This window comes from Neofelis nebulosa, chromosome 12 (genome assembly GCF_028018385.1).
Source record: "Neofelis nebulosa isolate mNeoNeb1 chromosome 12, mNeoNeb1.pri, whole genome shotgun sequence".
In the NCBI taxonomy this organism is placed as follows: Eukaryota; Metazoa; Chordata; class Mammalia; order Carnivora; family Felidae; genus Neofelis; species Neofelis nebulosa.
The window spans coordinates 13,112,675-13,136,834 of NC_080793.1; the positions used below are offsets into that span (position 1 = coordinate 13,112,675).

At 39.9% G+C, this 24,160-nt stretch overlaps 1 protein-coding gene across 1 annotated transcript; it reads right to left on the reverse strand.

The window, feature by feature from the left end:
- Window positions 1-20,512: 20,512 nt before the first annotated feature.
- On the reverse strand, window positions 20,513-21,581 carry LOC131490962 (olfactory receptor 1J4-like). Its single transcript, XM_058693359.1, is given in 2 exon segments — window positions 20,513-21,040; window positions 21,042-21,581. Coding segments are annotated over 2 exon segments (1,068 nt in total).
- Window positions 21,582-24,160: the final 2,579 nt, after the last annotated feature.

Below are 24,160 nucleotides of genomic sequence, written 5' to 3' on the forward strand. Positions count from 1 at the left end.
ATGCCCATCATCCACTTAGCCCATCACCCCACCCAACACCCCTCCAGCAACTCTCAACTTGCTCTCTATATTTAAGACTCTCTTGTGATTTGCCTCTCTCTCAGTTTTTATCTAATTTTTCCTTCATAGAGGAACTATGATCATCTGTTGTGTTTCTTTTTATATATATTAAATATAATTTATTGTCAAATTGGTTTCCATACAACACCCAGTGCTCATCCCAACAGGTCCCCTCCTCAATGCCCATCACCCACTTTCCCCTCTCCACCACCCCCCATCAACCCTCAGTTTGTTCTCAGTATTTAAGAGTCTCTTATGGTTTGCCTCCCTCCCTCTCTGTAACTTTCTTTCCCCTAACTTTCCCCTCCCCCATGGTCTTCTGTTAAGTTTCTTAGAATCCACATAAGAGTGAAAACATACGGTATCTGTCTTTGTCTGCCTGACTTATTTCACTTAGCATAACACTCTCCAGTTCCATCCACGTTGCTACAAATGGCCATATTTCATTCTTTCTCATTGCCAAGTAGTATTCCATTGTATGCATAAACCACAACTTCTTTATCCATTCATCAGTTGATGAACATTTAGGCTCTTTCCATAATTTGGCTATTGTTGAAAGAGCTGCTATAAACATTGGGGTACAAGTACCTTTATGCATCAGCACTCCTGTATCCCTTGGGTAAATTCCTAGCAGTGCTATTGCTGGGTTATAGGGTAGATCTATTTTTAATTTTGGGGGGGACCTCCACACTGTTTTCCAGAGCGGCTGCACCAGTTTGCATTCCCACCAGCTAATCTTTGATGAAGCAGGAAAGAGTATCCAATGGAGAAAAGACAGTCTCTTTAACAAATGGTGCTGGGAGAATTGGACAGCAACATGCAGAAGAATGAAACTAGACCACTTTCTTACACCATTCACAAAAATAAACTCAAAATAGATGAAGGACCTGAATGTGAGACAGGAAACTATCAAAACCCTAGAGGAGAAAGCAGGAAACAATCATCTGTTGTGTTTCTTAAAATTCCACATATGAGTGAAATCATATATTTGTCTTTCTCTGACTGACTTATTTCATTTAGCATAATACACTCCAACTCCATCCACATTGTTGCAAATGGCAAGATTTCATTCTTTTTCATCACCAAGTAGTATTCCATTATATATATGTATGTATGTATGTATATACCACATCTTCTTTATCCATTAATCAGTCAGTGGACATTTGGGCTCTTTCCATATTTTGGTTATTGTTGGTAATGCTGCTATAAACATTGGGGTGCATGTGCCCCTTTAAACCATCATTTTTTTATCCTTTGGATAAATACCTAGTAGTGTAATTGCTGGGTCATAGGCTAGCTCCACTTTTAATTTGTTGAGGAACCTCCATACTGTTTTCAACAGTAGATATACCAATTTGCATTCCCACCTTTTTTTCCATCCTCGCCAACATCTGTTGTTTCTTGAGTTGTTAACTTTAGCCATTCTAACAGGTGCGAGGTGGTATCTGATTGTGGTTTTGATTTGTATTTCCCTGATGATGAGTGATGTTGAAAGTCTTTTCATACGTCTGTGAGCCATCTGGATATCTTCTTTCAAAAAGTGTCTGTTCATGCCTTTTGCCCATTTCTTCACTGAATTACTTGTTTTTTGGGTGTTGCCACTCACAGGTTTATATTCTTTTTTTTTTAATATATGAAATTTATTGTCAAACTGGTTTCCATAAAACACCCAGAGTTCATCCCAAAAGATGCCCTCTTCAATACCGATCACCCACCCTCCCTTCCCTCCCACCCCCCCATCAGCCCTGAGTTTGTTCTCATTTTTTAAGAGTCTCTTATGCTTTGGCTCTCTCCCACTCTAACCTCTTCTTTTTTTTTTCCTTCCCCTCCCCCATGGGTTCCTGTTAAGTTTCTCAGGATCCACATAAGAGTGAAAACATGGTATCTGTCTTTCTCTGTATGGCTTATTTCACTTAGCATAACACTCTCTAGTTCCATCCACATTGCTACAAAGGGCCATATTTCATTCTTTCTCATTGCCATGTAGTACTCCATTGTGTATATAAACCACAATTTCTTTATCCATTCATCAGTTGATGGACATTCAGGCTCTTTCCATAATTTGGCTATTATTGAGAGTGCTGCTATAAACATTGGGGAACAGGTGGCCCTATGCATCAGTACTCCTGTATCCCTTGGATAAATTCCTAGCAGTGCTATTGCTGGGTCATAGGGTAGGTCTATTTTTAATTTTTTGAGGAACCTCCACACTGTTTTCCAGAGTGGCTGCACCAGTTTGTATTCCCACCAACAGTGCAAGAGGGTTCCTGTTTCTCCACATCCTCTCCACATCTATAGTCTCCTGATTTGTTCATTTTGGCCACTCTGACTGGCGTGAGGTGATATCTGAGTGTGGTTTTGATTTGTATTTCCCTGATGAGGGGCGACATTGAGCATCTTTTCATGTGCCTGTTGGCCATCCGGATGTCTTCTTTAGAGAAGTGTCTATTCATGTTTTCTGCCCATTTCTTCACTGGATTATTTGTTTTTCAGATGTGGAGTTTGGTGAGCGCTTCATAGATTTTGGATACTAGCCCTTTGTCCAATATGTCATTTGCAAATATCTTTTCCCATTTGATTGGTTGCCTTTTAGTTTTGTTGATTTTTTCCTTTGCAGTGCAGATTTTTATCTTCATGAGGTCCCAATAGTTCATTTTTGCTTTTAATTCCCTTGCCTTTGGGGATGTGTTGAGTAAGAAATTGCTACAGCTGAGGTCAGAGAGGTCTTTTCCTGCTTTCTCCTCTAGAGTTTTGATGGTTTCCTGTCTCACATTCAGGTCCTTTATCCATTTTGAGTTTATTTTTGTGAATGGTGTGAGAAAGTGGTCCAATTACAACCTTCTGCATGTTGCTGTCCAGTTCTCCCAGCACCATTTGTTAAAGAGACTGTCTTTTTTCTGTTGGATATTCTTTCCTGCTTTGTCAAAGTTGAGTTGGCCATACTTTTGTGGGTCTAGTTCTGGGGTTTCTATTCTATTCCATTGGTCTATGTGTCTGTTTTGTGCCAAAACCATGCTGTCTTGATGATTACAGCTTTGTAGTAGGGGCTAAAGTCTGGGATTGTGATGCCTCCCGCTTTGGTCTTCCTCTTCAAAATTACTTTGGCTATTTGGGGACTTTTGTGGTTCCATATGAATTTTAGGATTGCTTGTCCTAGCTTCGAGAAGAATGCTGGTGCAATTTTGATTGGGATTGCATTGAATGTGTAGATAGCTTTGGGTAGTATTGACATTTTGACAATATTTATTCTTCCAACCCATGAGCATGGAATGTTTTTCCATTTCTTTATATCTTCTTCAATTTCCCTCATAAGCTTTCTGTAGTTTTCAGCATACAAATCTTTTACATCTTTGGTTAGATTTATTCCTAGGTATTTTATGCTTCTTGGTGCAATTGTGAATGGGATCAGTTTCTTTATTTGTCTTTCTGTTTCTTCATTATTAGTGTATAAGAATGCAACTGATTTCTGTACATTGATTTTGTATCCTGAGACTTTGCTAAATTCATGTATCAGTTCTAGCAGACTTCTGGTGGAGTCTATCGGATTTTCCATGTATAATATCATGTCATCTGCAAAAAGTGAAAGCTTGACTTCATCTTTGCCAATTTTGATGCCTTTGATTTCCTTTTGTTGTCTGATTGCTGATGCTAGAACTTCCAACCCTATGTTAAACAACAGCGGTGAGAGTGGGCATCCCTGTCGTGTTCCTGATCTCAGGGAAAAAGCTCTCAGTTTTTCCCCATTGAGAATGATGTTAGCTGTGGGCTTTTCATAAATGGCTTTGATGATGTTTAAGTATGTTCCTTCTATCCTGACTTTCTCGAGGGTTTTTATTAAGAAAGGATGCTGAATTTTGTCAAATGCTTTTTCTGCATCGATTGACAGGATCATATGGTTCTTATCTTTTCTTTTATTAATGTGATGTATCACGTTGATTGATTTGTGAATGTTGAACCAGCCCTGCATCCCAGGAATGAATCCCACTTGATCATGGTGAATAATTCTTTTTATATGCTGTTGAATTCGATTTGCTAGTATCTTATTGAGAATTTTTGCATCCATATTCATCAGGGATATTGGCCTCACAGGTTTATATTCTAAAGAAGCTTTGTGCATGTACAACTTGAGACATAGATAAGGTCCATGGCAACATTGTTTATAATAGCAGAAAAAAATGAAAGTTTCCACAACAAATAAATTATGCTGTTTTTACATAAGGAACATTGTAGAGCAATTATATGCCATATCAGTAAATTATAGAAATGAAATATTGAGAGAGCAAAGAGCAAAACTCCAGGAATATGACAAAAATCAGAAACAAAAATTTTTATGTGTATGTATCATTATGGTCTGAATGTCCCTCCAAAATTTATATGTTGAAGCTCTAACCCAGTGTGGCTATATGTGGAGATGGGGCCTCTAGGAATATAATTACTGTTAAATGAGGTCATAAGGATGGGGCCCTGATTCATTAGTGTCCTGATAAGAAGAGACACAAGAGAGCTCACTCTCTCTCTCTCCATGCACACACACCAAGAAAAGTCCACATGAGAACACAGTGAGAAGGCCATCTGAGAGACAGAAAGAGAGCTCTCACCAAAAACTGAATCTGCCAGAACCTTAATCTTAGACTTTTAGCCTCCAGAATTGTGACAAAATAAATTTCTTTTGCCTAAACTGACCAGTCTGTGGCACTTTGTTATGGCAGTACAAGCAGACTAAGATATAGATATAGATATAGATATAGATATAGATATAGATATAGATATAGATATAGATAGATACACACACATATATACATGTATATATATACACACACATATATACATGTATATATATACACACACACATATACACATGTATATATATACATGTGTATATATATGTATATGTATATGTGTATGTATATATATGTATATGTATATATGTATATATACATATATATGTATGTGTGTATGCATATGTGTGTATATATGTATATATACATATGCATATGTAATATACATGTATTTATGTAATCACATAGAATGTATATATTTATATAAGAGAGAGATGTATACATGTAGAAATAAGACTACAGAAATTTGATTGAATCATAAAAATAAAATTCAGGCTATTCATTTCCTCTTGAGGGGAGATGGGGGGTTAGGATTTGGGGGAGACCATGGGTAGATTCAAATGATGTTTGTTTAAAAAAACAACTATTTGCCAGGTACCTGGGTGGCTCAGTCAGCTAAGCATCTGACTTCAGCTTAGGTCATGATTTCACAGTCAGTGAGTTCAAATCCTGTGTTGGACTCTGTGCTGACAGCTCAGAAACTGGACCCTGCTTCAGATCCTGTGTCTCCCTCATTCTCTGCCCCTCCCCAGCTTGTGCTCTGTCTCTACCTCTTAAAAATGAATAAATACTAAAAAAATTTTTTTAACTATTCGCTAATGGAGGTATAACATACAGAGAGAAAAATTAGCATACATTAAGTGCACAGTTTGATAAAGTATCACAAAAGAAACACATCCACGAAATTATTAGCCAGATTAAGAAATAATCTTCCAACATGCTTCTCTCAGTCATTTCCTCCAAAAATACATCTTATTTGTATCACTATATATTACTCTTGGCTATTTTTCACCGCATAAAACTGAGAGGAAATTTAAAAGTCTATATTCTTTTCATATTTTTATTATAATATATGCTTTGCATGTGATGATATGCTAGATATTACTGAACTGGCCAATCCATTTGAACAAATCCATGTCAATATCCATAGCTCTGACGTCACTCCAGAGAGTTCCCTCGAGTCCCTTCCTAGTTGATATCCAGAAGCAACTACTAATCTATTTGCTTTAGGAATAGGTTAAAACAGTTCTGGAGTTGGTTTCAGCTCTGGCACTGGAGCTAGAGCTGGCGTTGGAGCTGGCTCTAGCTCCGGCCAGTGCTGGCTCTAGCTTAAAACTGGTGCTAATTCCAATGGAGCTGACGGCAGAGCTGGTGGTACTGGAGCTGCTCCAGGTCTGGAGCTGGTCACAGACACAGCCCTAGAGCTGGCACTAGAAGTGGAAGAGGAGGATTCACTGACATGAGTAGCTTTCCATTCGCCTTTCCAAACACAGAAAAGATCACACAGCACAGATCCTACCCCAGGAAGTCTCCTTAGACTGCAGTCTACCAGATGAGTGGCCAGAGGGTATTTTTTGTTCCCGGCCCAACCCCAGCCACTGGAGGCTTCTCCTACTGTGACTCGACTCCATTCCACTCCTCCAATGCACATATGCACCAACCCCCCAATTCTCCTCTCCCTCAGGCTCTGCCCCAATAGGCTCTGGATGCTCCAGCTGGTCCAGGAAAAGGTGGGCATGGTACTCCATGTGTAATCTGGGAAGGCTGACCTGTGCATAGGTCACCAACTGCATTAGGCCAACAAAGTGCAGAGGCTGGCAGAAATTCTCCTAGTACTGGTGCAGCCAGGTGCCCAGGATGGAGGAGATAGAGGTGGGGGTAGGTGGATGTGCAGCAGAGTCCAAGGCATGGAGTTGCCTCCCATACCATTTTCCCACAACACCCCTGCAGAGACTGGGCTCCTATGCTGTCCCCTGACAATCCAAAGGCATGCTCCCCACCCCATCCACTCTGGTTGTCCTGGTAGTGACAGGTCTGGTCACTGGGAAGGGGCTGACAAAGAGCCTCCATCAGAGGAAGCCCTGCTAAACCATCTGACCATGCTGCCCTTCTTTAGTAAGGCTCACATACTTTTGTGTTGATCTCCCCTGGCCCCCTCCCCACTGGAACATAAGCCATATGAGAACAGGAAGTGTGCACTGGCACACAGTAGATGCTCCATGAATATCTGACAGGTGAGGGAACAGAGGCTGTCCTGCTCAGGTTTCACAAAGCCTTCATAGTTCCTCAGCCTGTACCTTATGAAACAAGTGGGTATGTCATCAGCTCCGAAGCCCCAGCCCAATGCTCTGACCCTCCTGCATCTTCCTGGAGCCACTCTCAGTGTTTTGTAGAATCCTCTCTTTTCTTAGCGTAACTACAGGTTTATCAATTTTATTGATTTTGTCAAAGAGCTGGCTTTTGGTTTCATTGATTTTCCCTGTTGATTTCCTGTTTTCAACTTCACTGATTTATACTCCAATTTTTAATGATTTCTTTTGTTCTGTTATTTTTTTTACATTCTTTCTTCCTCTAGATGCCTACGGTGGAAGCTTAGATTATCAATTTTAGATCTTTCTCATTGTCTAATACATGCATTAAGTGTTCTATATTTTGCTCTAAGCACTTCTTTTGCAGCAACCCACCACTTTTCCTAAGTTGTGTTTTCATTTTCATTTAGTTTAAAATACTTTTAAATGTGTCTTGAGACTTCTTTTTTGACCCATGTGGTATGTATATTGTGTTGTTTAATCTCCATATATTCTGAGATTTTCCAGTGATGTGTTTGCTATTGATATCTAGTTTAATGCCATTGTGGTATGAGAGCATACCCTGTGTGATCTCCACTCTTTTAAATTTGTTAAGGTGTGTGTTTTATGGTCTAGAGTGTGGCCTATCCTGGTGAATATTTCATGTGAACTTGAGAAAAATGTGTATTCTGTTGTTGTTGGATGAAGTGTTCTAGAAATATCAATTAATCCAATTGACTGATGGTGCTGCACTGTTTCACTCTACCCTAACTGATTTTCTGCCTGCTGGATCTGTCATTTACTGGTAGAGGGGTTTAGAAATCTCTAACTGTAACAGTGGATTTGTCTATTTCTTTCTGCTGTTCTATAAATTTCTGACAATAATGATTATTATGTCTTCTTGGTGAATTGACCCCTTTATCCTTATGTAGTGTCCTTTTTATTGCTGGTAATATTCCTGTTTTGAAGTCAACTGTGCCTGACAATAACATAGCTTCTCCAGCTTTCTTTTAATTAGTTTTTGCAGGGTATACCTGTTCCATCCCTTTGCTACTATATTTTGGTAAAATTTTCCATTTGAACCATTTTTAAGTTTGCAGTTCAGTGGTTTTAAAGACTCACATTGTTGTGCAACCATCACCACTATACATCTGCAGATCTTTTTCATCATCCCATACTGAAATTTTATACCCATTAAACAATAAGTATTTATTCTCCACTCCCCCAGGTCCTAGTAACTACCATCATATTCTCCGTCCCTATGCACTTGACTTTTCTAGGTACCTTGTGTGAGTGACATCATACAATATTTGTCCTTTTGTGCCTGGCTTGTTTCACTTAGCACAATTATCTTCAAAGTTCATCGATGTTTTAGCATGTATCAGAATTTTGTTCCTTTTTAAGGCTGAATAATAAACCACATTTTGTTCTGTTGATGGACACTTGGGTTGTTTCCACCTTTCAGCTATTGTGACTAATGCTGCTGTGAACATGGGTACACAAATGTCTGTTTGAGTCCCTTCTGTCTGTTCCTTTGTGTATATACCTAGAAATGGAACTGCTGGGATAATATGGTAATTCTATTTTGGTGGGAACCACAATAATATTTGCCACAATGACTGCACCATTTTACATCCCTACCAGCAGTATACAGGGCTCCAATTTCTTCACTTGCTTGCCATTTGTTGTTTCCTGATTTTTATTTACAATAATCATTTTAATGGTTGTGAATGGTATCTCATGGTGATTTTGATGTGCATTTCCCTAATGATTAGTGACATTGAGCATCTTCTATGTGCTCATGGCCCATTTATGTATCTTCGTTGGGGAAGCGTCATCCAAGACCTTTACCCATGTTTGAGTTATGTTGTTGTTTTTGCCATTGTTGGGTTTTGGAAGTCTTTTATATTCTGGTTGCCAATCCCTTGTCAGATGCATGATTTGTAAATATTTTCTCCAATTCTCTGTCCATTCCTATACTTTTAACTTCTTGGTGTCTTTTTATTTAAAGTGGGTTTCTCATAGGCACATATAGTTGAGTCTTATCTTTTTATCACCTCTGATGGTTTCCATCTTTTAATTGATATATTTAATCCATTCACATTTAAAGTGATTGTTGATGTCATTGGATTATTATCTACCATATTTACCTGTTTTCTATTTGTTGCACTTGTTCTTCCTTTCTCTCTTCCGCATTTTTCTGTCTGCTCTACTCTTGAGCATTTTATGTAATTCCATATCCTTTTTTCTCTAGCATTCTTAAAACTTCTTTAAAATATTTTAAATTACTACCTTTGTTAAATGTGTATTTACAATAAAAGTGCACTTTCTTTCTTTTTTTTTTTTTAATCTAAATTCCAGTTACTTAACATACAGTGTAGTGTTAGTTTCAGGTGTAGAATTTAGTGATTCAACATTTCCATACATCACCTGGTGCTCAACACAAGTGCACTCCTAATCCCCATCATCTGTTTAACCCATCCCCCCCTCAATCCACCTCCCCTCTGGTAATCATCAGTTTCTTCTCTATAGTTGAGAGTGTATTTCTTAGTTTGCCTCTCTCTTTTTTACCCTCTGATCATTTGTTTTTGTTTTTAAATTCCACATATGAGTGAAATCATGTGGTATTTGTCTTTCTCCAATTAACTTATTTTGCTTAGCTTAATACTCTCTAGCTCCATCCATGTCATCACAACTGGCAAGATTTCATTCTTTTTGATGGCTAATATTCCATTTTGTGTGTGTGTGTGTGTGTGTGTCACATCTTCTTTATCCATTCATCAATTGATGGATATTTGGGTTCTTTCCATAATTTGGCAATTGTTGATAATGCTGCTATAAACATCGGGTCCATGTATCCTTTTGAATCAGTATTTTTGTATCCTTTGAGTAAATACCTAGTAGTACAATTGCTGGATCATAGGGTAGTTCTATTTTTAACTTTTTGAGGAACCTCCATACTGTTTTCCACAGTATCTGTACCAGTTTGCATTCCCACCAATAGTGTAAGAGTGTTCCCCTCTCACTGCATCCTCGCCACACCTGTTGTTTCCTGCGTTGTTAATTTTAGCCATTCTGACAGGTGTGAGGTGGTATCTCAAGGTGGTTTTGATTTGTATTTTCTTGATGATGAGAGGTGTTAAGCATCTTTTCATGTGTCTGTTGGCCATCTGGATGTCTTCTTTGGAAAAATGTCTGCTCATGTCTTCTGCCCACTTCTTAACTAGATTATTTATTTTTGGGGTGTTGGGTTTGGTAAGTTCTTTATAGATTTTGGATTCTAACCCTTTATCTGATATGTTATTTGCAAATATCTTCTCAGATTCCATACATTGCCTTCTAGTTTTGTTGATTGTTTCCTTCCTAAAGCCTGTGCAGAAGGTTTTTATTTTGATGAAGTCCCAATAATTTATTTTTGCTTTTGTTTCCCTTGCCTCAGTAGACATATCTAGTAAGAAACTGCTACAGCCAATGTAAAAGAGATTACTTACCTGTACTCTCCTCTAGGATTTTCATGGTTTCCTGTCTTACATTTAGGTCTCTCATCCGTTTTTAATTTATTTTTTTGTATGGTATAAGAAAGTGGTCCAGTTTCATTCTTCTGCATGTCATTGTCCAGTTCTCCCAACACTATTTGTTGAAGAGCCTGTCTTTTTTCCATTAGATATTCTTCCCTGCTTGGTTAAAGAATAATTGACCATATAGCTGTGGGTTTGTTTCTGGGTTTTCTATTCTGTTCCATTGATCTATGTGTCTATTCTGGTGCCAGTACCATACTATCTTGATCACTACAGCTTTGTAATATAATTTGAAGTCCAGAATTGTGATATCTCCAGCTTTGCTTTTTTTTTTTCAAGAATGTTTGGCTCTTCAGGGTTTTTTGTGGTTCCATAAAAATTTTAGGGTTGTTTGTTCTAGCTCTGTGGAAAATACTGGTGGTATTTTGATAGGGATTACATTAAATGTGTAGATCGCTTTGGGTAATACAGACACCATGATCCTGGACAGCTGTGCCACATCAGCAAGAGCGAGGGCTGTTGGGATCCAGGTGTGTGCTTAGCCCTTGAGCTGTACTGAAAAGACCTCCTTGGCAGAGGTGAGCCCTGCTTTGTGTCTGGGTGATCCCTGTAGCCATTGAGAAGAATGGTAACTCAGTGTTATCAGCAATCTGGCTATGGGTTATATTCAGGGAATTATTTTTAAATAACTTCACAAGGTGCAAACTGGAGACTGATCAGGGGCCTCGTGGCTCCCTCCTGAACCAGGCATTAACCCTTTAGTTCCTAATCATGGAGAAGCCTGGGGAGGTCACTTGGGTAAGCTCAATGCCTGTTTACCACATGGATTGGATGTTCTTCAGTACGTAGTTGGTAAGGCTGTGTATATGCATGCCTATGGATTATCAGTCTTGGTGGCATCCCTCCTCCCCCACATCCCTCACTTAAACCTCCCCATGGGAAAGGCTCACACACTGATGATATAATCAATGCACAGACTTGAACAGGGAACACAGCCATCCCAGGTGGCTGTAAGCTCTAAGGGCTCTGGCCCAGCTACCTCTTTGGGACAAGTTGACACTAACATGACTGAGTTCCTGAACTAGTGATTGTCCAAGATAGTGGACCTCAGAACCACACGGCCCTGGACATTACCTTAACTAGTGACGGAGAGTGTAAGGGGTATTGTAAGTACCCTTATCTGGAAAACCAGATCTCACCTAGGATTTATGAGGCCCCAGCCAAGGGGGATTGGCCACGATGTGCATGGAAAAGGGGCTGGGACCTTCTAGGGTATTTCTGGACTAAATCAATTGTACAAGGACTTTCAGAAATCCTAGTTCATGATCCAATGGAAAAAGACAGTCTCTTTAACAAATGGTGCTGGGAGAACTGGACAGCAACATGCAGAAGGTTGAAACTAGACCACTTTCTCACACCATTCACAAAAATAAACTCAAAATGGATAAAGGACCTGAATGTGAGACAGGAAACCATCAAAACCCTAGAGGAGAAAGCAGGAAAAGACCTCTCTGACCTCAGCGGTAGCAATCTCTTACTCGACACATCCCCAAAGGCAAGGGAATTAAAAGCAAAAATGAACTACTGGGACCTTATGAAGATAAAAAGCTTCTGCACAGCAAAGGAAACAACCAACAAAACTAAAAGGCAACCAACGGAATGGGAAAAGACATTTGCAAATGACATCGGACAAAGGGCTAGTATCCAAAATCTATAAAGAGCTCACCAAACTCCACACCCGAAAAACAAATAACCCAGTGAACAAATGGGCAGAAAACATGAATAGACACTTCTCTAAAGAAGACATCCGGATGGCCAACAGGCACATGAAAAGATGCTCAACGTCGCTCCTCATCAGGGAAATACAAATCAAAACCACACTCAGATATTACCTCACGCCAGTCAGAGTGGCCAAAATGAACAAATCAGGAGACTATAGATGTGGAGAGGATGTGGAGAAACGGGAACCCTCTTGCACTGTTGGTGGGAATGCAAACTGGTGCAGCCACTCTGGAAAACAGTGTGGAGGTTCCTCAGAAAATTAAAAATAGACCTACCCTATGACCCAGCAATAGCACTGCTAGGAATTTATCCAAGGGATACAGGAGTACTGATGCATAGGGGCACTTGTACCCCAATGTTTATAGCAGCACTCTCAACAATAGCCAAATTATGGAAAGAGCCTAAATGTCCATCAACTGATGAATGGATAAAGAAATTGTGGTTTATATACACAATGGAGTACTACATGGCAATGAGAAAGAACAAAATATGGCCCTTTGTAACAACGTGGATGGAACTGGAAAGTGTTATGCTAAGTGAAATAAGCCATACAGAGAAAGACAGATACCATATGTTTTTACTCTTATGTGGATCCTGAGAAACTTAACAGGAACCCATGGGGGAGGGGAAGGAAAAAAGAAAAGAGGTTAGAGTGGGAGAGAGCCAAAGCATAAGAGACTCTTAAAAACTGAGAACAAACTGAGGGTTGATGGGGGGTTGGAGGGAGGGGAGGGTGGGTGATGGGTATTGAGGAGGGCACCTTTTGGGATGAGCACTGGGTGTTGTATGGAAACCAACTTGACAATAAATTTCATATATTGAAAAAAAAATAAAATAAAATCGAATAAAAAGAAAAAAAAAAGAAATCCTAGTTCATGAGCAGCAGGAATGAAGCTCAGCTGTAGCCTTAAATTCTGCATCACAAATATTTTCCCTGGATACAAAACCAGCAGGAAAAGGAATCATAAGGCCAGAGGCAAGAGTCCCAAGAGGATTCAAATCTAAGGTAAAGGGTCAACCATGGACCTGATAGATGGTGATGGAGGATGTGAAATCCTGCCTGCCCTTAGTCCACTGGTGAATAATCTTCCTCTGGCCTTTTCCTTTTTGTATTGTACATTTTCATGTTTTTACAATTTTTCCACATTTAGCACAGATGGAATTCTATAGATTGACCTTGAAATCTACAGTTCCTAGTTGGTGGTCAAAAGAAACCTAAACAAGACAAGTAGAAAATATTCCTCTTCTTCCAAAACTAGAAAAGCAGCCACCACCCTGGGTGAGGAAATCGTCCTTGCAAATGTCTAATTTAAAGACACACACGTTTCAGAGGTTATAACCATGCCCTGTGAAAGTACCTCCACCTGTCAATCCCAGGAGTTCTGAGGGATATAGTCTGAGCTCCTTGTCCAGGTTAATGGCACTGAAATGCTTATATCTATTAAATAACCCAACAACTCTGCAAGACTTACTTGAAAGAGAAATGAGAGCATCCGTACCTTATTTAAATTAACACAGGAAAGGACAAAACTGCAATTCCCAGGCTACAGAGAAACAGGATTTTAATATAATATTCAAATGTAAGATTTGCTATTTATAACAAATAAATATTGGCACTCCCCACATGGTAAATAATTTTTTTGCCTTTTATACAAATGACCTCCCCAAATCCTTCCTCTCCCTAACCTCATTCTTGTGTGGTCTTATAAAGTTCAGGATCCATTGGCGAATGGTACGTGCAGCTGCATGAGATTTGACATTAACGTTTCCCAGCTGGGCTCCTCCTCCACAGTATAGCTAGAGGGACTAGCTGAGCGTACGCTGAGTGTTTTAGCAAAGTCCCTGCTGCTGAATTAGGACTGCACCTGAGTTGGTCACAGGACTTGGAGCTGCAACTGGTACTGAGCTCTGTGTTGGGAGCCTGGCTGCTGAAAGAAAGGGCTGGCTTAATTTGGGGTGGGGGGGGGGGGGGTCCTGAAGGACATCCATCTCCTGTCCCTGCCTCTCACTGCACTCTGTTAGAGGCACTGTACTAAGTACTTGGTCAGTCACCAGCATACATTGCCCCCAGCTTTCTGATCATATAGCATCATCACTCCATTTCACAGAAGAGGAAACTGAGGCCCAGGGAGGTGAGGCAACTGGCCCCATTGCAGGGCTCACTAGCAGTGTGCCTGGGATCCCAGCTCCAGGCTGTCAGACTACCCAAGCCTGAACCTTTTTTTTTTTTTTTTTTTTTTTAGTGTTTATTGATTTTTGAGAGAGAGAAACAGAGTGTGAGTGGGGAAGGGGCAGAGAGAGTGGGAGACAGAATCTGAAGCAGACTCCAGGCTGTGAGTTGGCAGCAGAGAACCCAATGCTGGGCTTGAACTCATGAACCCTGAGATAATGACCTGAGCCAAAGTTGTCAGAGGCTTAACTGACTGAACTACCCAGGTGTTCCCCCCACCCCACCAAGCCTGCACTTATACACAAATCTTTGAGTACCAGGAGACCACCCTGCCAGCCCTGGTCTGGGCACTCCACAGCACCAGGATGGTGTGTTTTCTCTTGGCCTTTAAGGTGTTGCTGGCCAACCCAAATGGGGCTCTAATTGACATGACAGTTTGTAGCTACCAGACAGAGGGTCAGCTATGAGGCTACCAGGAACCACACTCAGGTCTCCCTCCTAGTACCTACCTAGAAGCTGGAGTCTGGGCACCTCGCTATTACCAGGCAACAGGATTTGACACTAACCAAAGGGAGGGCCATGGACACAGATCTCTGGGGCTGGTTCCCAGAGAGAGCCTGCCTCTGCCATCCCCAATTCTTGTCCTGGCTTCACCTCTCTATCTTGCTGAGCACATCCATGGCCCAGAACCAGGCCCCAGTATTCTCGCCAGGCACAGTGCTTTAATTGTTGCATGCCAACTGGAGGAGTTCAGTCTGGGCATTCATTTCCAATTCCTGGAGCCAGAGGAAGGACAAGATGTCGACAAGGCCTGGGTGGGGAGCTCCTGGAAAAATTCTTGAATATATCTTTTGGTGCATGTATTATGCATCCCTGAATTGTATAGAGAGCAGTATATACAAAGTTGCATACACCTATTATTGCATTTATTTAGGATCTTGAGCAAAATTTTGTTTTTTTAAACCATTTTTTTAGATATAATTGACATACAAAAAGCTGTATATAATTAGTGTGTACAACTTGATGAATTTGAAGACAAGTGTTCACCCATGAAACCATCACCACAACCAAGGTCATAAACGTAACTATTTCCTCCAAAAGTTTCCTCCTGCCCCCCCCCCCTTTTTTTTCTTTTGTGGGTAAGAGCCTATCTTAGTCTGTTTGTACTGTTGTAACAGAATACCATGAATGGGATGGCTTAAACAACAACCATTTATTTCTCACAGTTCTGGAGGCTAAAGGTCAAGACCAAAGCACCAGCAGTTTCTGTGTCTGGTGAGAATTCACCACCTGATTCATATACTGTCATTTTCTTGCTATGTTTGCACATGGCAGACGGGATGAGAGAGCTCTCTTGAGTCTCTTTCATAATCCTGTTCATAAAGACTACACTACCATGACCTCATCACTCCCAAACGCCCCACATTCTAATGCCATCACATTGAGGGTTAAGATTTCAACATAGAAATAGGGGGCACAAACATTCAGTCAATGGCAGAGCACTTAAAGTAAGACCTAACTTATTAGCAAAATTTTAAGTATACAATACAGTATTGTTAACTATAGACACTCTTCCAACACAATTTTGAGTTGAAGTAGTGCAATTGATATCCTCACCTTGTTCCTGATCTTAGTGGGAAAGCATTTAGTCTTTCACTGTTAAGTATGATGTTGGCTTTAGGCTTTTCATAGATACCCTTATAGTCTAGGGAGTTTTTCTCTATTGCTAGGTTTTTAAGATTGTTTTAAAATCAAGAATGGATGTTGAATTTTGTCAAAAATTTTTTCTTCATATATGGAGATGATCATTAGAGTTGCTTTAGTAGTCTATTAAAATGATAAATCATGGAAATCTACCCCTGAAGCCAAGAGCACACTGTATACACTGTATGTTAGCTAATGTGACAATAAATTATATTTAAAAATAAAATGAAATAAAATAAAATAAAATAAAATGATAAATCACAACAATTGAGTTTTAAAAGTTAAACCAAATGCATTGCTACAATGAAACCTAGCTGGCCAAGGTGCTTTAGCCTTTTTATATATTGTTGGATTTGACTGATTAAAATTTTGGTAATGATTTTTGCACCAACGCAAAAAGATGTCTGTGATTTTCTTATATTTTTACAGATTTGGTGTCAGAGTAATGCTGGCCTCAGAGAATAGTTTGGGAAATTCCTTTCTTTACAATATTCTAGGAGAGCTTGTGGAGAACTGGTATTATTTCTTCTTTAAATGTTTAGTATAATTCACACATGAGGCCATCTGTGCTTGTAATTCTTGTTATGCAGTGACTACAAATTCAATTTCTTTCTTTTAAATTAATTTATTCAAATTCAAGTTAGTTAACATACAATGTAGTGTTGGTTTCAAGAGTAGAACCCAGTGATTCATCACTTACATATAACACCGGGTGCTCATCCTAACCACAAATTCAATTTCTTTAATACATAATTTCTTATGTATTTCTTCTTCTGTGAGATTTGGGATTTTTTGTGATTCAAGGAATTTGTGTGTCTCATTACAGTTGTCAAATTTGTTGACAAAGTTATTCATAACAGTCTCTTATTTTTCTTTGAATATCTATAGAATCTGTAGTGATGTCATTTCTCATTCTTCATATCAGTAATTCATATCTTTTTCTTTCATCTTTCCCAGTTAATCTGGCTAAAGGCTTATTGATTTTATTGTTCTTCTAAAAGAACCAAGTTTTGGTTTAATTAAATCTTTCTGTTATTCTTCCTTTTTCTATTTTATTAATTTTGTCATTAGTTTATTGTTTCTTCTGGTTACTTTGTGTTTAATTTGATCTTTCTTTCTTGAAGTATAGTGACACACAATGTTATGTTATTTTTAGATGTACAACACAGTGCACTGACAGTTCCATACCTTATGCAGTGCTCATCATGACATGTATAGTTACTGTCTGTCACCATACAATGTTATTACAATATTATCGACCATATTCCTTATGCTATACTTTTCATCCCCATAAGTTTTCAATTTTATAACTGGAAATTTGTACCTCTTAATCTCCTTCACCTCTTCATGCATTCCCCAAGGCCATTCTTTTTCTTTTATGTAAGCATTTACTGCTATATTATTTTGAAGTTTGGTTACTGAATTATAGTTGACATAGTGTTAGATTTAGATGTTCAACACTAGTGACTCAACAGTTCAATGCATTACTCAGTGCTCACCACGATAAATGTCGTTAACATCCATCACTATAAATATCACAGTATCATTAACTATATTCTGTATGCTGTAATTTTCATCCCTGTTATTTATTTATTTTATAAATAGAAGTTGTTACCTCTTAAACTTTTCCCCCTAGTTTTCTCATCCTTCCAAAATTTTTGCCTCCAGCTACCACCAATTTCTTGTCTGTATTTATGAGTCTGTTTCCATTTTCTTTCTTTTTTTCCCCCTTTACTGCTTTAGCTGCATGTCACATGTTCAGTATGTTTTGTTTTTATGTTAACTCCATTCTAAAGCTTTATGGTTTCACTTTTTATTTCTTCTTCAATTCATGGGCTATTTTTAAATGTGCTACTGAGTTTCCAAATATTTGGAGAATTTTCAGATATCTTCTTGTTATTGATTTCTAATTTAATTACATTGTGGTCAGAGAATGCTCTTTGTATGATTTAAATTTCTTTAAATTAGTTGAGACTTATTAGATTGTTCAGAGTTCATTCATTTCTCCTGGTCTCTAATGCTACCATCCTGACATGAGAGACTTAAATCCCTTGTCTATATTATTCCAGTATTATAATTTCCCTACTTTTACAATTGTCTTCTTCCCATCTAGTCTCAACAAAAGAGCCAGAAGGATACTTTTAAAACTCTTTCTGGCTCTTTTGTTGAGACTAGATAGGAAGAAGACAAGTGTGAAAGTAAGACATGGTCTTGAACTTAAGACAGATCAACCTCTACTGATGACTTTCTATTGGTTTCTCAAGTCATGCACAGTCAGACCAAAGACCATAACTGCCTACAAGGCCTTACCCAAACAGATTCCTTATTACTTCTAACCTTTATCTCCTACCAATCCTGATAGTCAATCTAGCCTCCTTTCAGTTTCTCCAATATGCGAAGCATTCTCCCATCTCAGACCCTTGGCAGTTTCTACTCCCCCGGTCTAAAATGTTCCTCCCCTCAGATAAAGACAGCAACTTTTTTTTCCTGTTCTTCTTAAGCTGTTTTCTTAAATCCTTCCTTCTTACAGAAGCCTACTCTGACACTAGACCACTTGAAATTTCTGTGCCATCCTCAACACTCCTTGTCCCTGTCACCTTGCTCATAATAGAAACTTATATATAACTTAATATAGTTAAGTGATATAAAACTCATTATCTCATAACATATCATATGCTTTACATATTTTTTTGAATGATAGTGTCCTCCCTCTATAACATCAATTCCTCAAAGGGAGAAAATTTGACTTGTTAGAATATAAGTAGTTATAGAATACAAATTTATTTTTTTGATTAAAAAATGTTTTATGTTCATTTATTTTTGAGAGAAAGAGAGTCAGAGGGAAATCAGGGGAGGGGCAGAGAAAGAGGGAGACACAGAATTCAAAGCAGGCTTCAGGCTCTGAGCTGTCAGCACAGAGCCTGATGCGGGGCTCAAACTCATGAACTGAGAGATCATGACCTGGGCTGAAGTCAGACGCTTAACCAACTGAGCCACGCAGGTGCCCCTAGAATACAAGTTTACTTAATAAGTGATATCCCAAGCATAAATTTATCTTTGCTTCAACTAGAAATGAATTATCTCAGTTTGGACAGAAACAATCCTCATTTTTCCAAACAAGAAGGAAGAAAAATAGAGACAATTGCACCAAGGAGAGTCCTGTAGAGGGAAAAAGACTTAGGATCATGAACTGTGTTAAGAGCATTGATTCCCTTACACATCTCTGTTGGGTTCTTTCCACCATGAGCACAATAAAATTAATGAGAGAAGCTAAAAGCTTTGCATTTTATTGAGTGTTTAGGAAGTTGTAATATAATGCTTTATTGATCGGCTACCTCATTAGGAAGACAAGCATTTTAAACTTCCTTGCTCTGAAAACTAGGAACTACACTATGTTTCTATAGCTCTGGGGAACTAGTTTCTGTAGAGAAACTAAAATATAGACTATCATTAATTTTTATGCAATGATTTTTAATGACACCTTAATTGCTAAAGCAACTCAATTTTATAAACATTAAAAGTAGCTCAAATAAGGGGTGCCTGGGTGGCTCGGTTGAGCGTCGGACTTCGGCTCAGGTCATGGTCTTGCTGTTCGTGGGTTCAAGCCCCAGGTCGGGCTCTGTGCTAACAAACAGCTCAGAGCCTGGAGCCTGCTTCGGATTCTGTGTGTGTCTCTCTCTCCCCTGCTCATGCTCTGCCTCTCTCTGTCTCTCAAAAATAAATAAATGTTAAAAAAAAAATTTTTTTTTAAGTAACTCAAATAAGATGTCAAATACACATTTCACTCTGTATTTAACAAGTATTGTCTCAGGGGCACTGGGCTAGCCCAGTCAGTGGAGTGTGTGACTCTTCATCTCAGGGTTGTGATTTCAAGTCCTACTTGGGTGCAGAGATTACTTAAAATCATTTTTAAAAACACATTTGAGGGGCGCCTGGGTGGCGCAGCCGGTTAAGCGTCCGACTTCAGCCAGGTCACGATCTCACGGTCCGTGAGTTCGAGCCCCGCGTCAGGCTCTGGGCTGATGGCTCGGAGCCTGGAGCCTGTTTCCGATTCTGTGTCTCCCTCTCTCTCTGCCCCTCCCCCGTTCATGCTCTGTCTCTCTCTGTCCCAAAAATAAATAAAAAAAAAAAAACGTTGAAAAAAAAAATTAAAAAAAAAATAAAAATAAAAACACATTTGACAGTTCCAATATTCAGCTTGGAAGTTAAGAATTTAAAGAGTGAGAGGAGAGCTTTATGAAATTTTATTTCATACTTATAGCCCCTGGGAGTATAGGGATCACAAATAGGAAGGACTATTGAAAGGAGGGTGTATGGAGCAAAAAGTAACATTGGTCACCTGAGTACACAGTTTTTGAGGAGATCTCTGGGTCAGTGAATGACATAAGAACAAGAATAGGGGACTGTCACTTTGGAGAATAAGATTTCCTTTCTGAGAAGTTGCCCCATGGCTCCTTTTGTATCTCTATTCCTCAGGCTGTAGATGAAGGGGTTCAGCATGGGGGTGACCACTATGTACATCACTGAAGCAATTATGTCTTTGTCATTGGAGTTGCTTGATGATGGGAAAAAGTGCAGTACCATGATTGTCCCACAGAACAGAAATACCACAGAGAGGTGGGAGCCACAGGTGGCCAAAGCTTTATATATCCCCTTGATCGAGGGAAACCTCAGGATGGTGGCCCCAATGCGACCATAAGAGACTAGAGCACCAATAAATGACAGGGTAATGACCAATCCCCCAATAGGGAAGATAAAAACTTCATTGAGGGAAGTGTCTGAGCAGGAGAGTTTAAGCAGGGCAGCAAGGTCACAGAAGAAGTGGGAGATGGTGTTGTCAGTACAAAAGGACAGTTGAGCCAGGAGGATGGTGTGGGACAGGGCACTTGTACAGGAGAGGGAACCGGGATCCAGCCAGAATAAATATACACAGCTTCTCCTTCATGATGGTGGTGTAGTGTAAAGGGTGGCAAATGGCCATGTACCTGTCATATGCCATCACTGCAAGAAGAAGGTTATCAATACAGCCAAAAAATATGGAAAAAAAATATATCTGTGTTACACAGCTTGCATAGGGGATGGACTGATCCCAAGTATGCATGTTTATCAGCATCTTGGGGATGGTGACAGATGAGAAGGAGACATCAGTGAAGGCCAAGTGGCTGAGGAAGAAGTACATGGGGGTGTGGAGGCAAGAGTCCACCCTGATGAGCGGGATGATGAGCAGGTTCCCCAGCACCATGATCAGGTACATGCCCAGGAACAGAGTGAAGAACATGGCCTGCTGTTCTGGCTGGATGGGGAGCCCCAGGAGAAGGAACTCGGACATGCTGCTCTGGTTCTTCCTCCTTATGTTGCCTTCTGTCTGCTTAGATTGAAGGAATATAGGGAATGTTCTAGATGATAAATAGCAATAGTGGAAATCATAGCAGGCAATCATAGCAGGGTTATTTACTTCCTACTAAGGAATTCCTCAGGGTATTTCCCACATGCTATGGCCTGAATCCCCACCCTCCCCATCAGAGCTCCAATGACCAAGAAAATTCCCAGCAATGTAAACCAGGGGAAATTTCTTTCTTCATCTAACAATGTGTTGGACACCATATTCTTTCCTGGAGAAAAAAAGAAAGAGACTCACATTCTAAAGAGTAGCCTGTTCAAGGGGCACCTGGGTGGCTTAGTCGGTTGAGTGTCCAACTTGGGCTCAGGTCATGATCTCACAGCTCATGAGTTCGAGCCCCGAGTCAGGCTCTGTGGTGACAGCTCAGAGCCTGGAGCCTGCTTCAGATTCTGTGTCTCCCTCTCTCTCTCTCTACCCCTCCACTGCTCACACTGTCTCTCTCTCTCTCTCAGAAATAAATAAACATTAAATTTAAAAAAAAAAAAAAAGTGTAGCCTGTTCAAGCACAGGTTCAGAGCAGTGTATCTGTGACTAGACTTCTGGTAAGTTCTGGCCCCATGCCTTTCTAGCTAGTCTCCACAGCTTACTCTCTCTTAGCCTCAGTTCGCACCTCTGCAGGGTAAGTATAGCATGCCTACACATAAGGTTTGCAGAAGAACTAAGTGACTCAGTGAGAGTTAGAATATTAGAACAGAGTTCTTCATATAGTAAACACACAGATGTGTCATTTGACATCTTCATTCCAGCGTAGGTGTCCAAATAAATCCTGGGTTGATCTTTAGAAACCCAATATACCAGAAATGTGAGGTGGGCACTAGCAAGAAACAGGTAGCTGCTCTAAAAGTTGTGTTAACCTATGTGAGCTCTCACCTTCCCAAGGAAACTGCACAGACACACCTCCTAAAGCCTGGGGTTAATTTCCCAATGGAATTTAGCTTGCCATATTTTATTTAATTTGAGAAAAATAAATTATACTTCACCCATTTCTATATTTGTCCATTTCTCTGCTTCTATCTTCAGCAAATCGAACTGGCTCAGATCTAAGTATTCACATGTAGTAAAGCATGTGAATATTTGTCCTGGGGCCTGAGAGCTAGTAGATGCTATGATTGGTGATGCCTGTTAGAATTAATATTGACCTGATTGACATGACTATTTTCCATTAGTGATCTTAATGTAATTGCAACTTATCGAACAAGTATTCTAATATATGCCAGACAAAACAAAGGGATTTTTGCACATACATATTGCATATATATGTGTGATTGCTGCATCTAGTGTATGTGTGTGCATGTGCATGTGTGCTAAAGTTAAGAAATGTTAAGAAACCAGCCCGTGGTCACACAGCCAGGAACTGCTGGAGTCACCATTCTTTATTCATTTCTTTAACTTTCTGCTGCTATTGAACATACTCTTCCTCCCCTTCTGTAATTGAGCAGAAGAGCTCAGTTTGAGCTCAAATTTCAGTGAGACACTTTGAGACACATTTCAGTGTTTGAAAGAGGAATTCTGTGCTCTGTATCACCTCAACCACCAGCTCAGATGTCTGCCATCACTCATTCCTGCAGCCATCTATGTTCCTACAGCCTACATCTTACAAATGCCTTTCACATACTGTCAATAGTATGCAATCAATATCTATTGTGTCTGAAAAGGACAGAGCACAGTGACTTTTTCCTTCCATTCTCCTAACATGAGAAGTGAAGTCACTTCTACACATACACTCTGTAGTCTATGTGGTGGTGGCACTTGATCTCAGAAGCAAGTCTTTGGATGCTCTTGTCACTAGAGGCAGACACTTCCCATTGCTGTGAGGGACAGTGGCCAATAGAGTTCAAATACCCACACTCCTGGAGAAGGAAACTGGCATTAACACACAGGGCTCAATATCTAGTAGTAGATTCTTATTCCAGGCCAGGGGGATTCTCAGGGACACTAGGACATTGGGAGGAAGGAGGTGACATTACTCCCCTACTGAGGACTGGCTGCTTATTGACAGTTGCTGGGTGGGACTAGAGTCAAGACCTCTGCCTTCTCTGGGGTGGACTGCAGAGAGAGCCAGAAATCCTGATGCAGGAATGGTGCCAAGACATCAGGGGCAAGCCAGTAGGAAGGGAAACTTCACCTGTGTATAAATGTCACTGTGACCTATACTCAGCAGTGAAGCTGTAACCTAAGGTTTGAGAGAGGATCCTTGCACAGGCTTGCTGTTACAACTGTCACAACATATTCTCCTGCCTTAGAGTTACCTGAATGTAGTCAGTTCAGTCAGCCTCCATTGGGGGAATAATTACACAGCAGGCTACTGTTTACTGGGTGCTCACTATGTGCCTGAAATGGATAAAACTGTTGTAAATGATATCCTGCAAATGCCATTATTATCCTCATTTATTTTTAAGGCTGCTGACCTCAGATCAAATGTCAGGTTGCAAAATTGTTGTGTGGCAACCACCAGATTCTGAGGACACCAGAACCTGAACACTTACCCAGACTACCCTGCTCCCAAAATTTAAATGTGGACAATGCTAAAGTCTGGAATGAGAAATATCTAGGGCTATGGGTCCATTATCGGAACACTCAACTCACATAGTCTGATGAACCCAGTGGGGCTTAAGGAA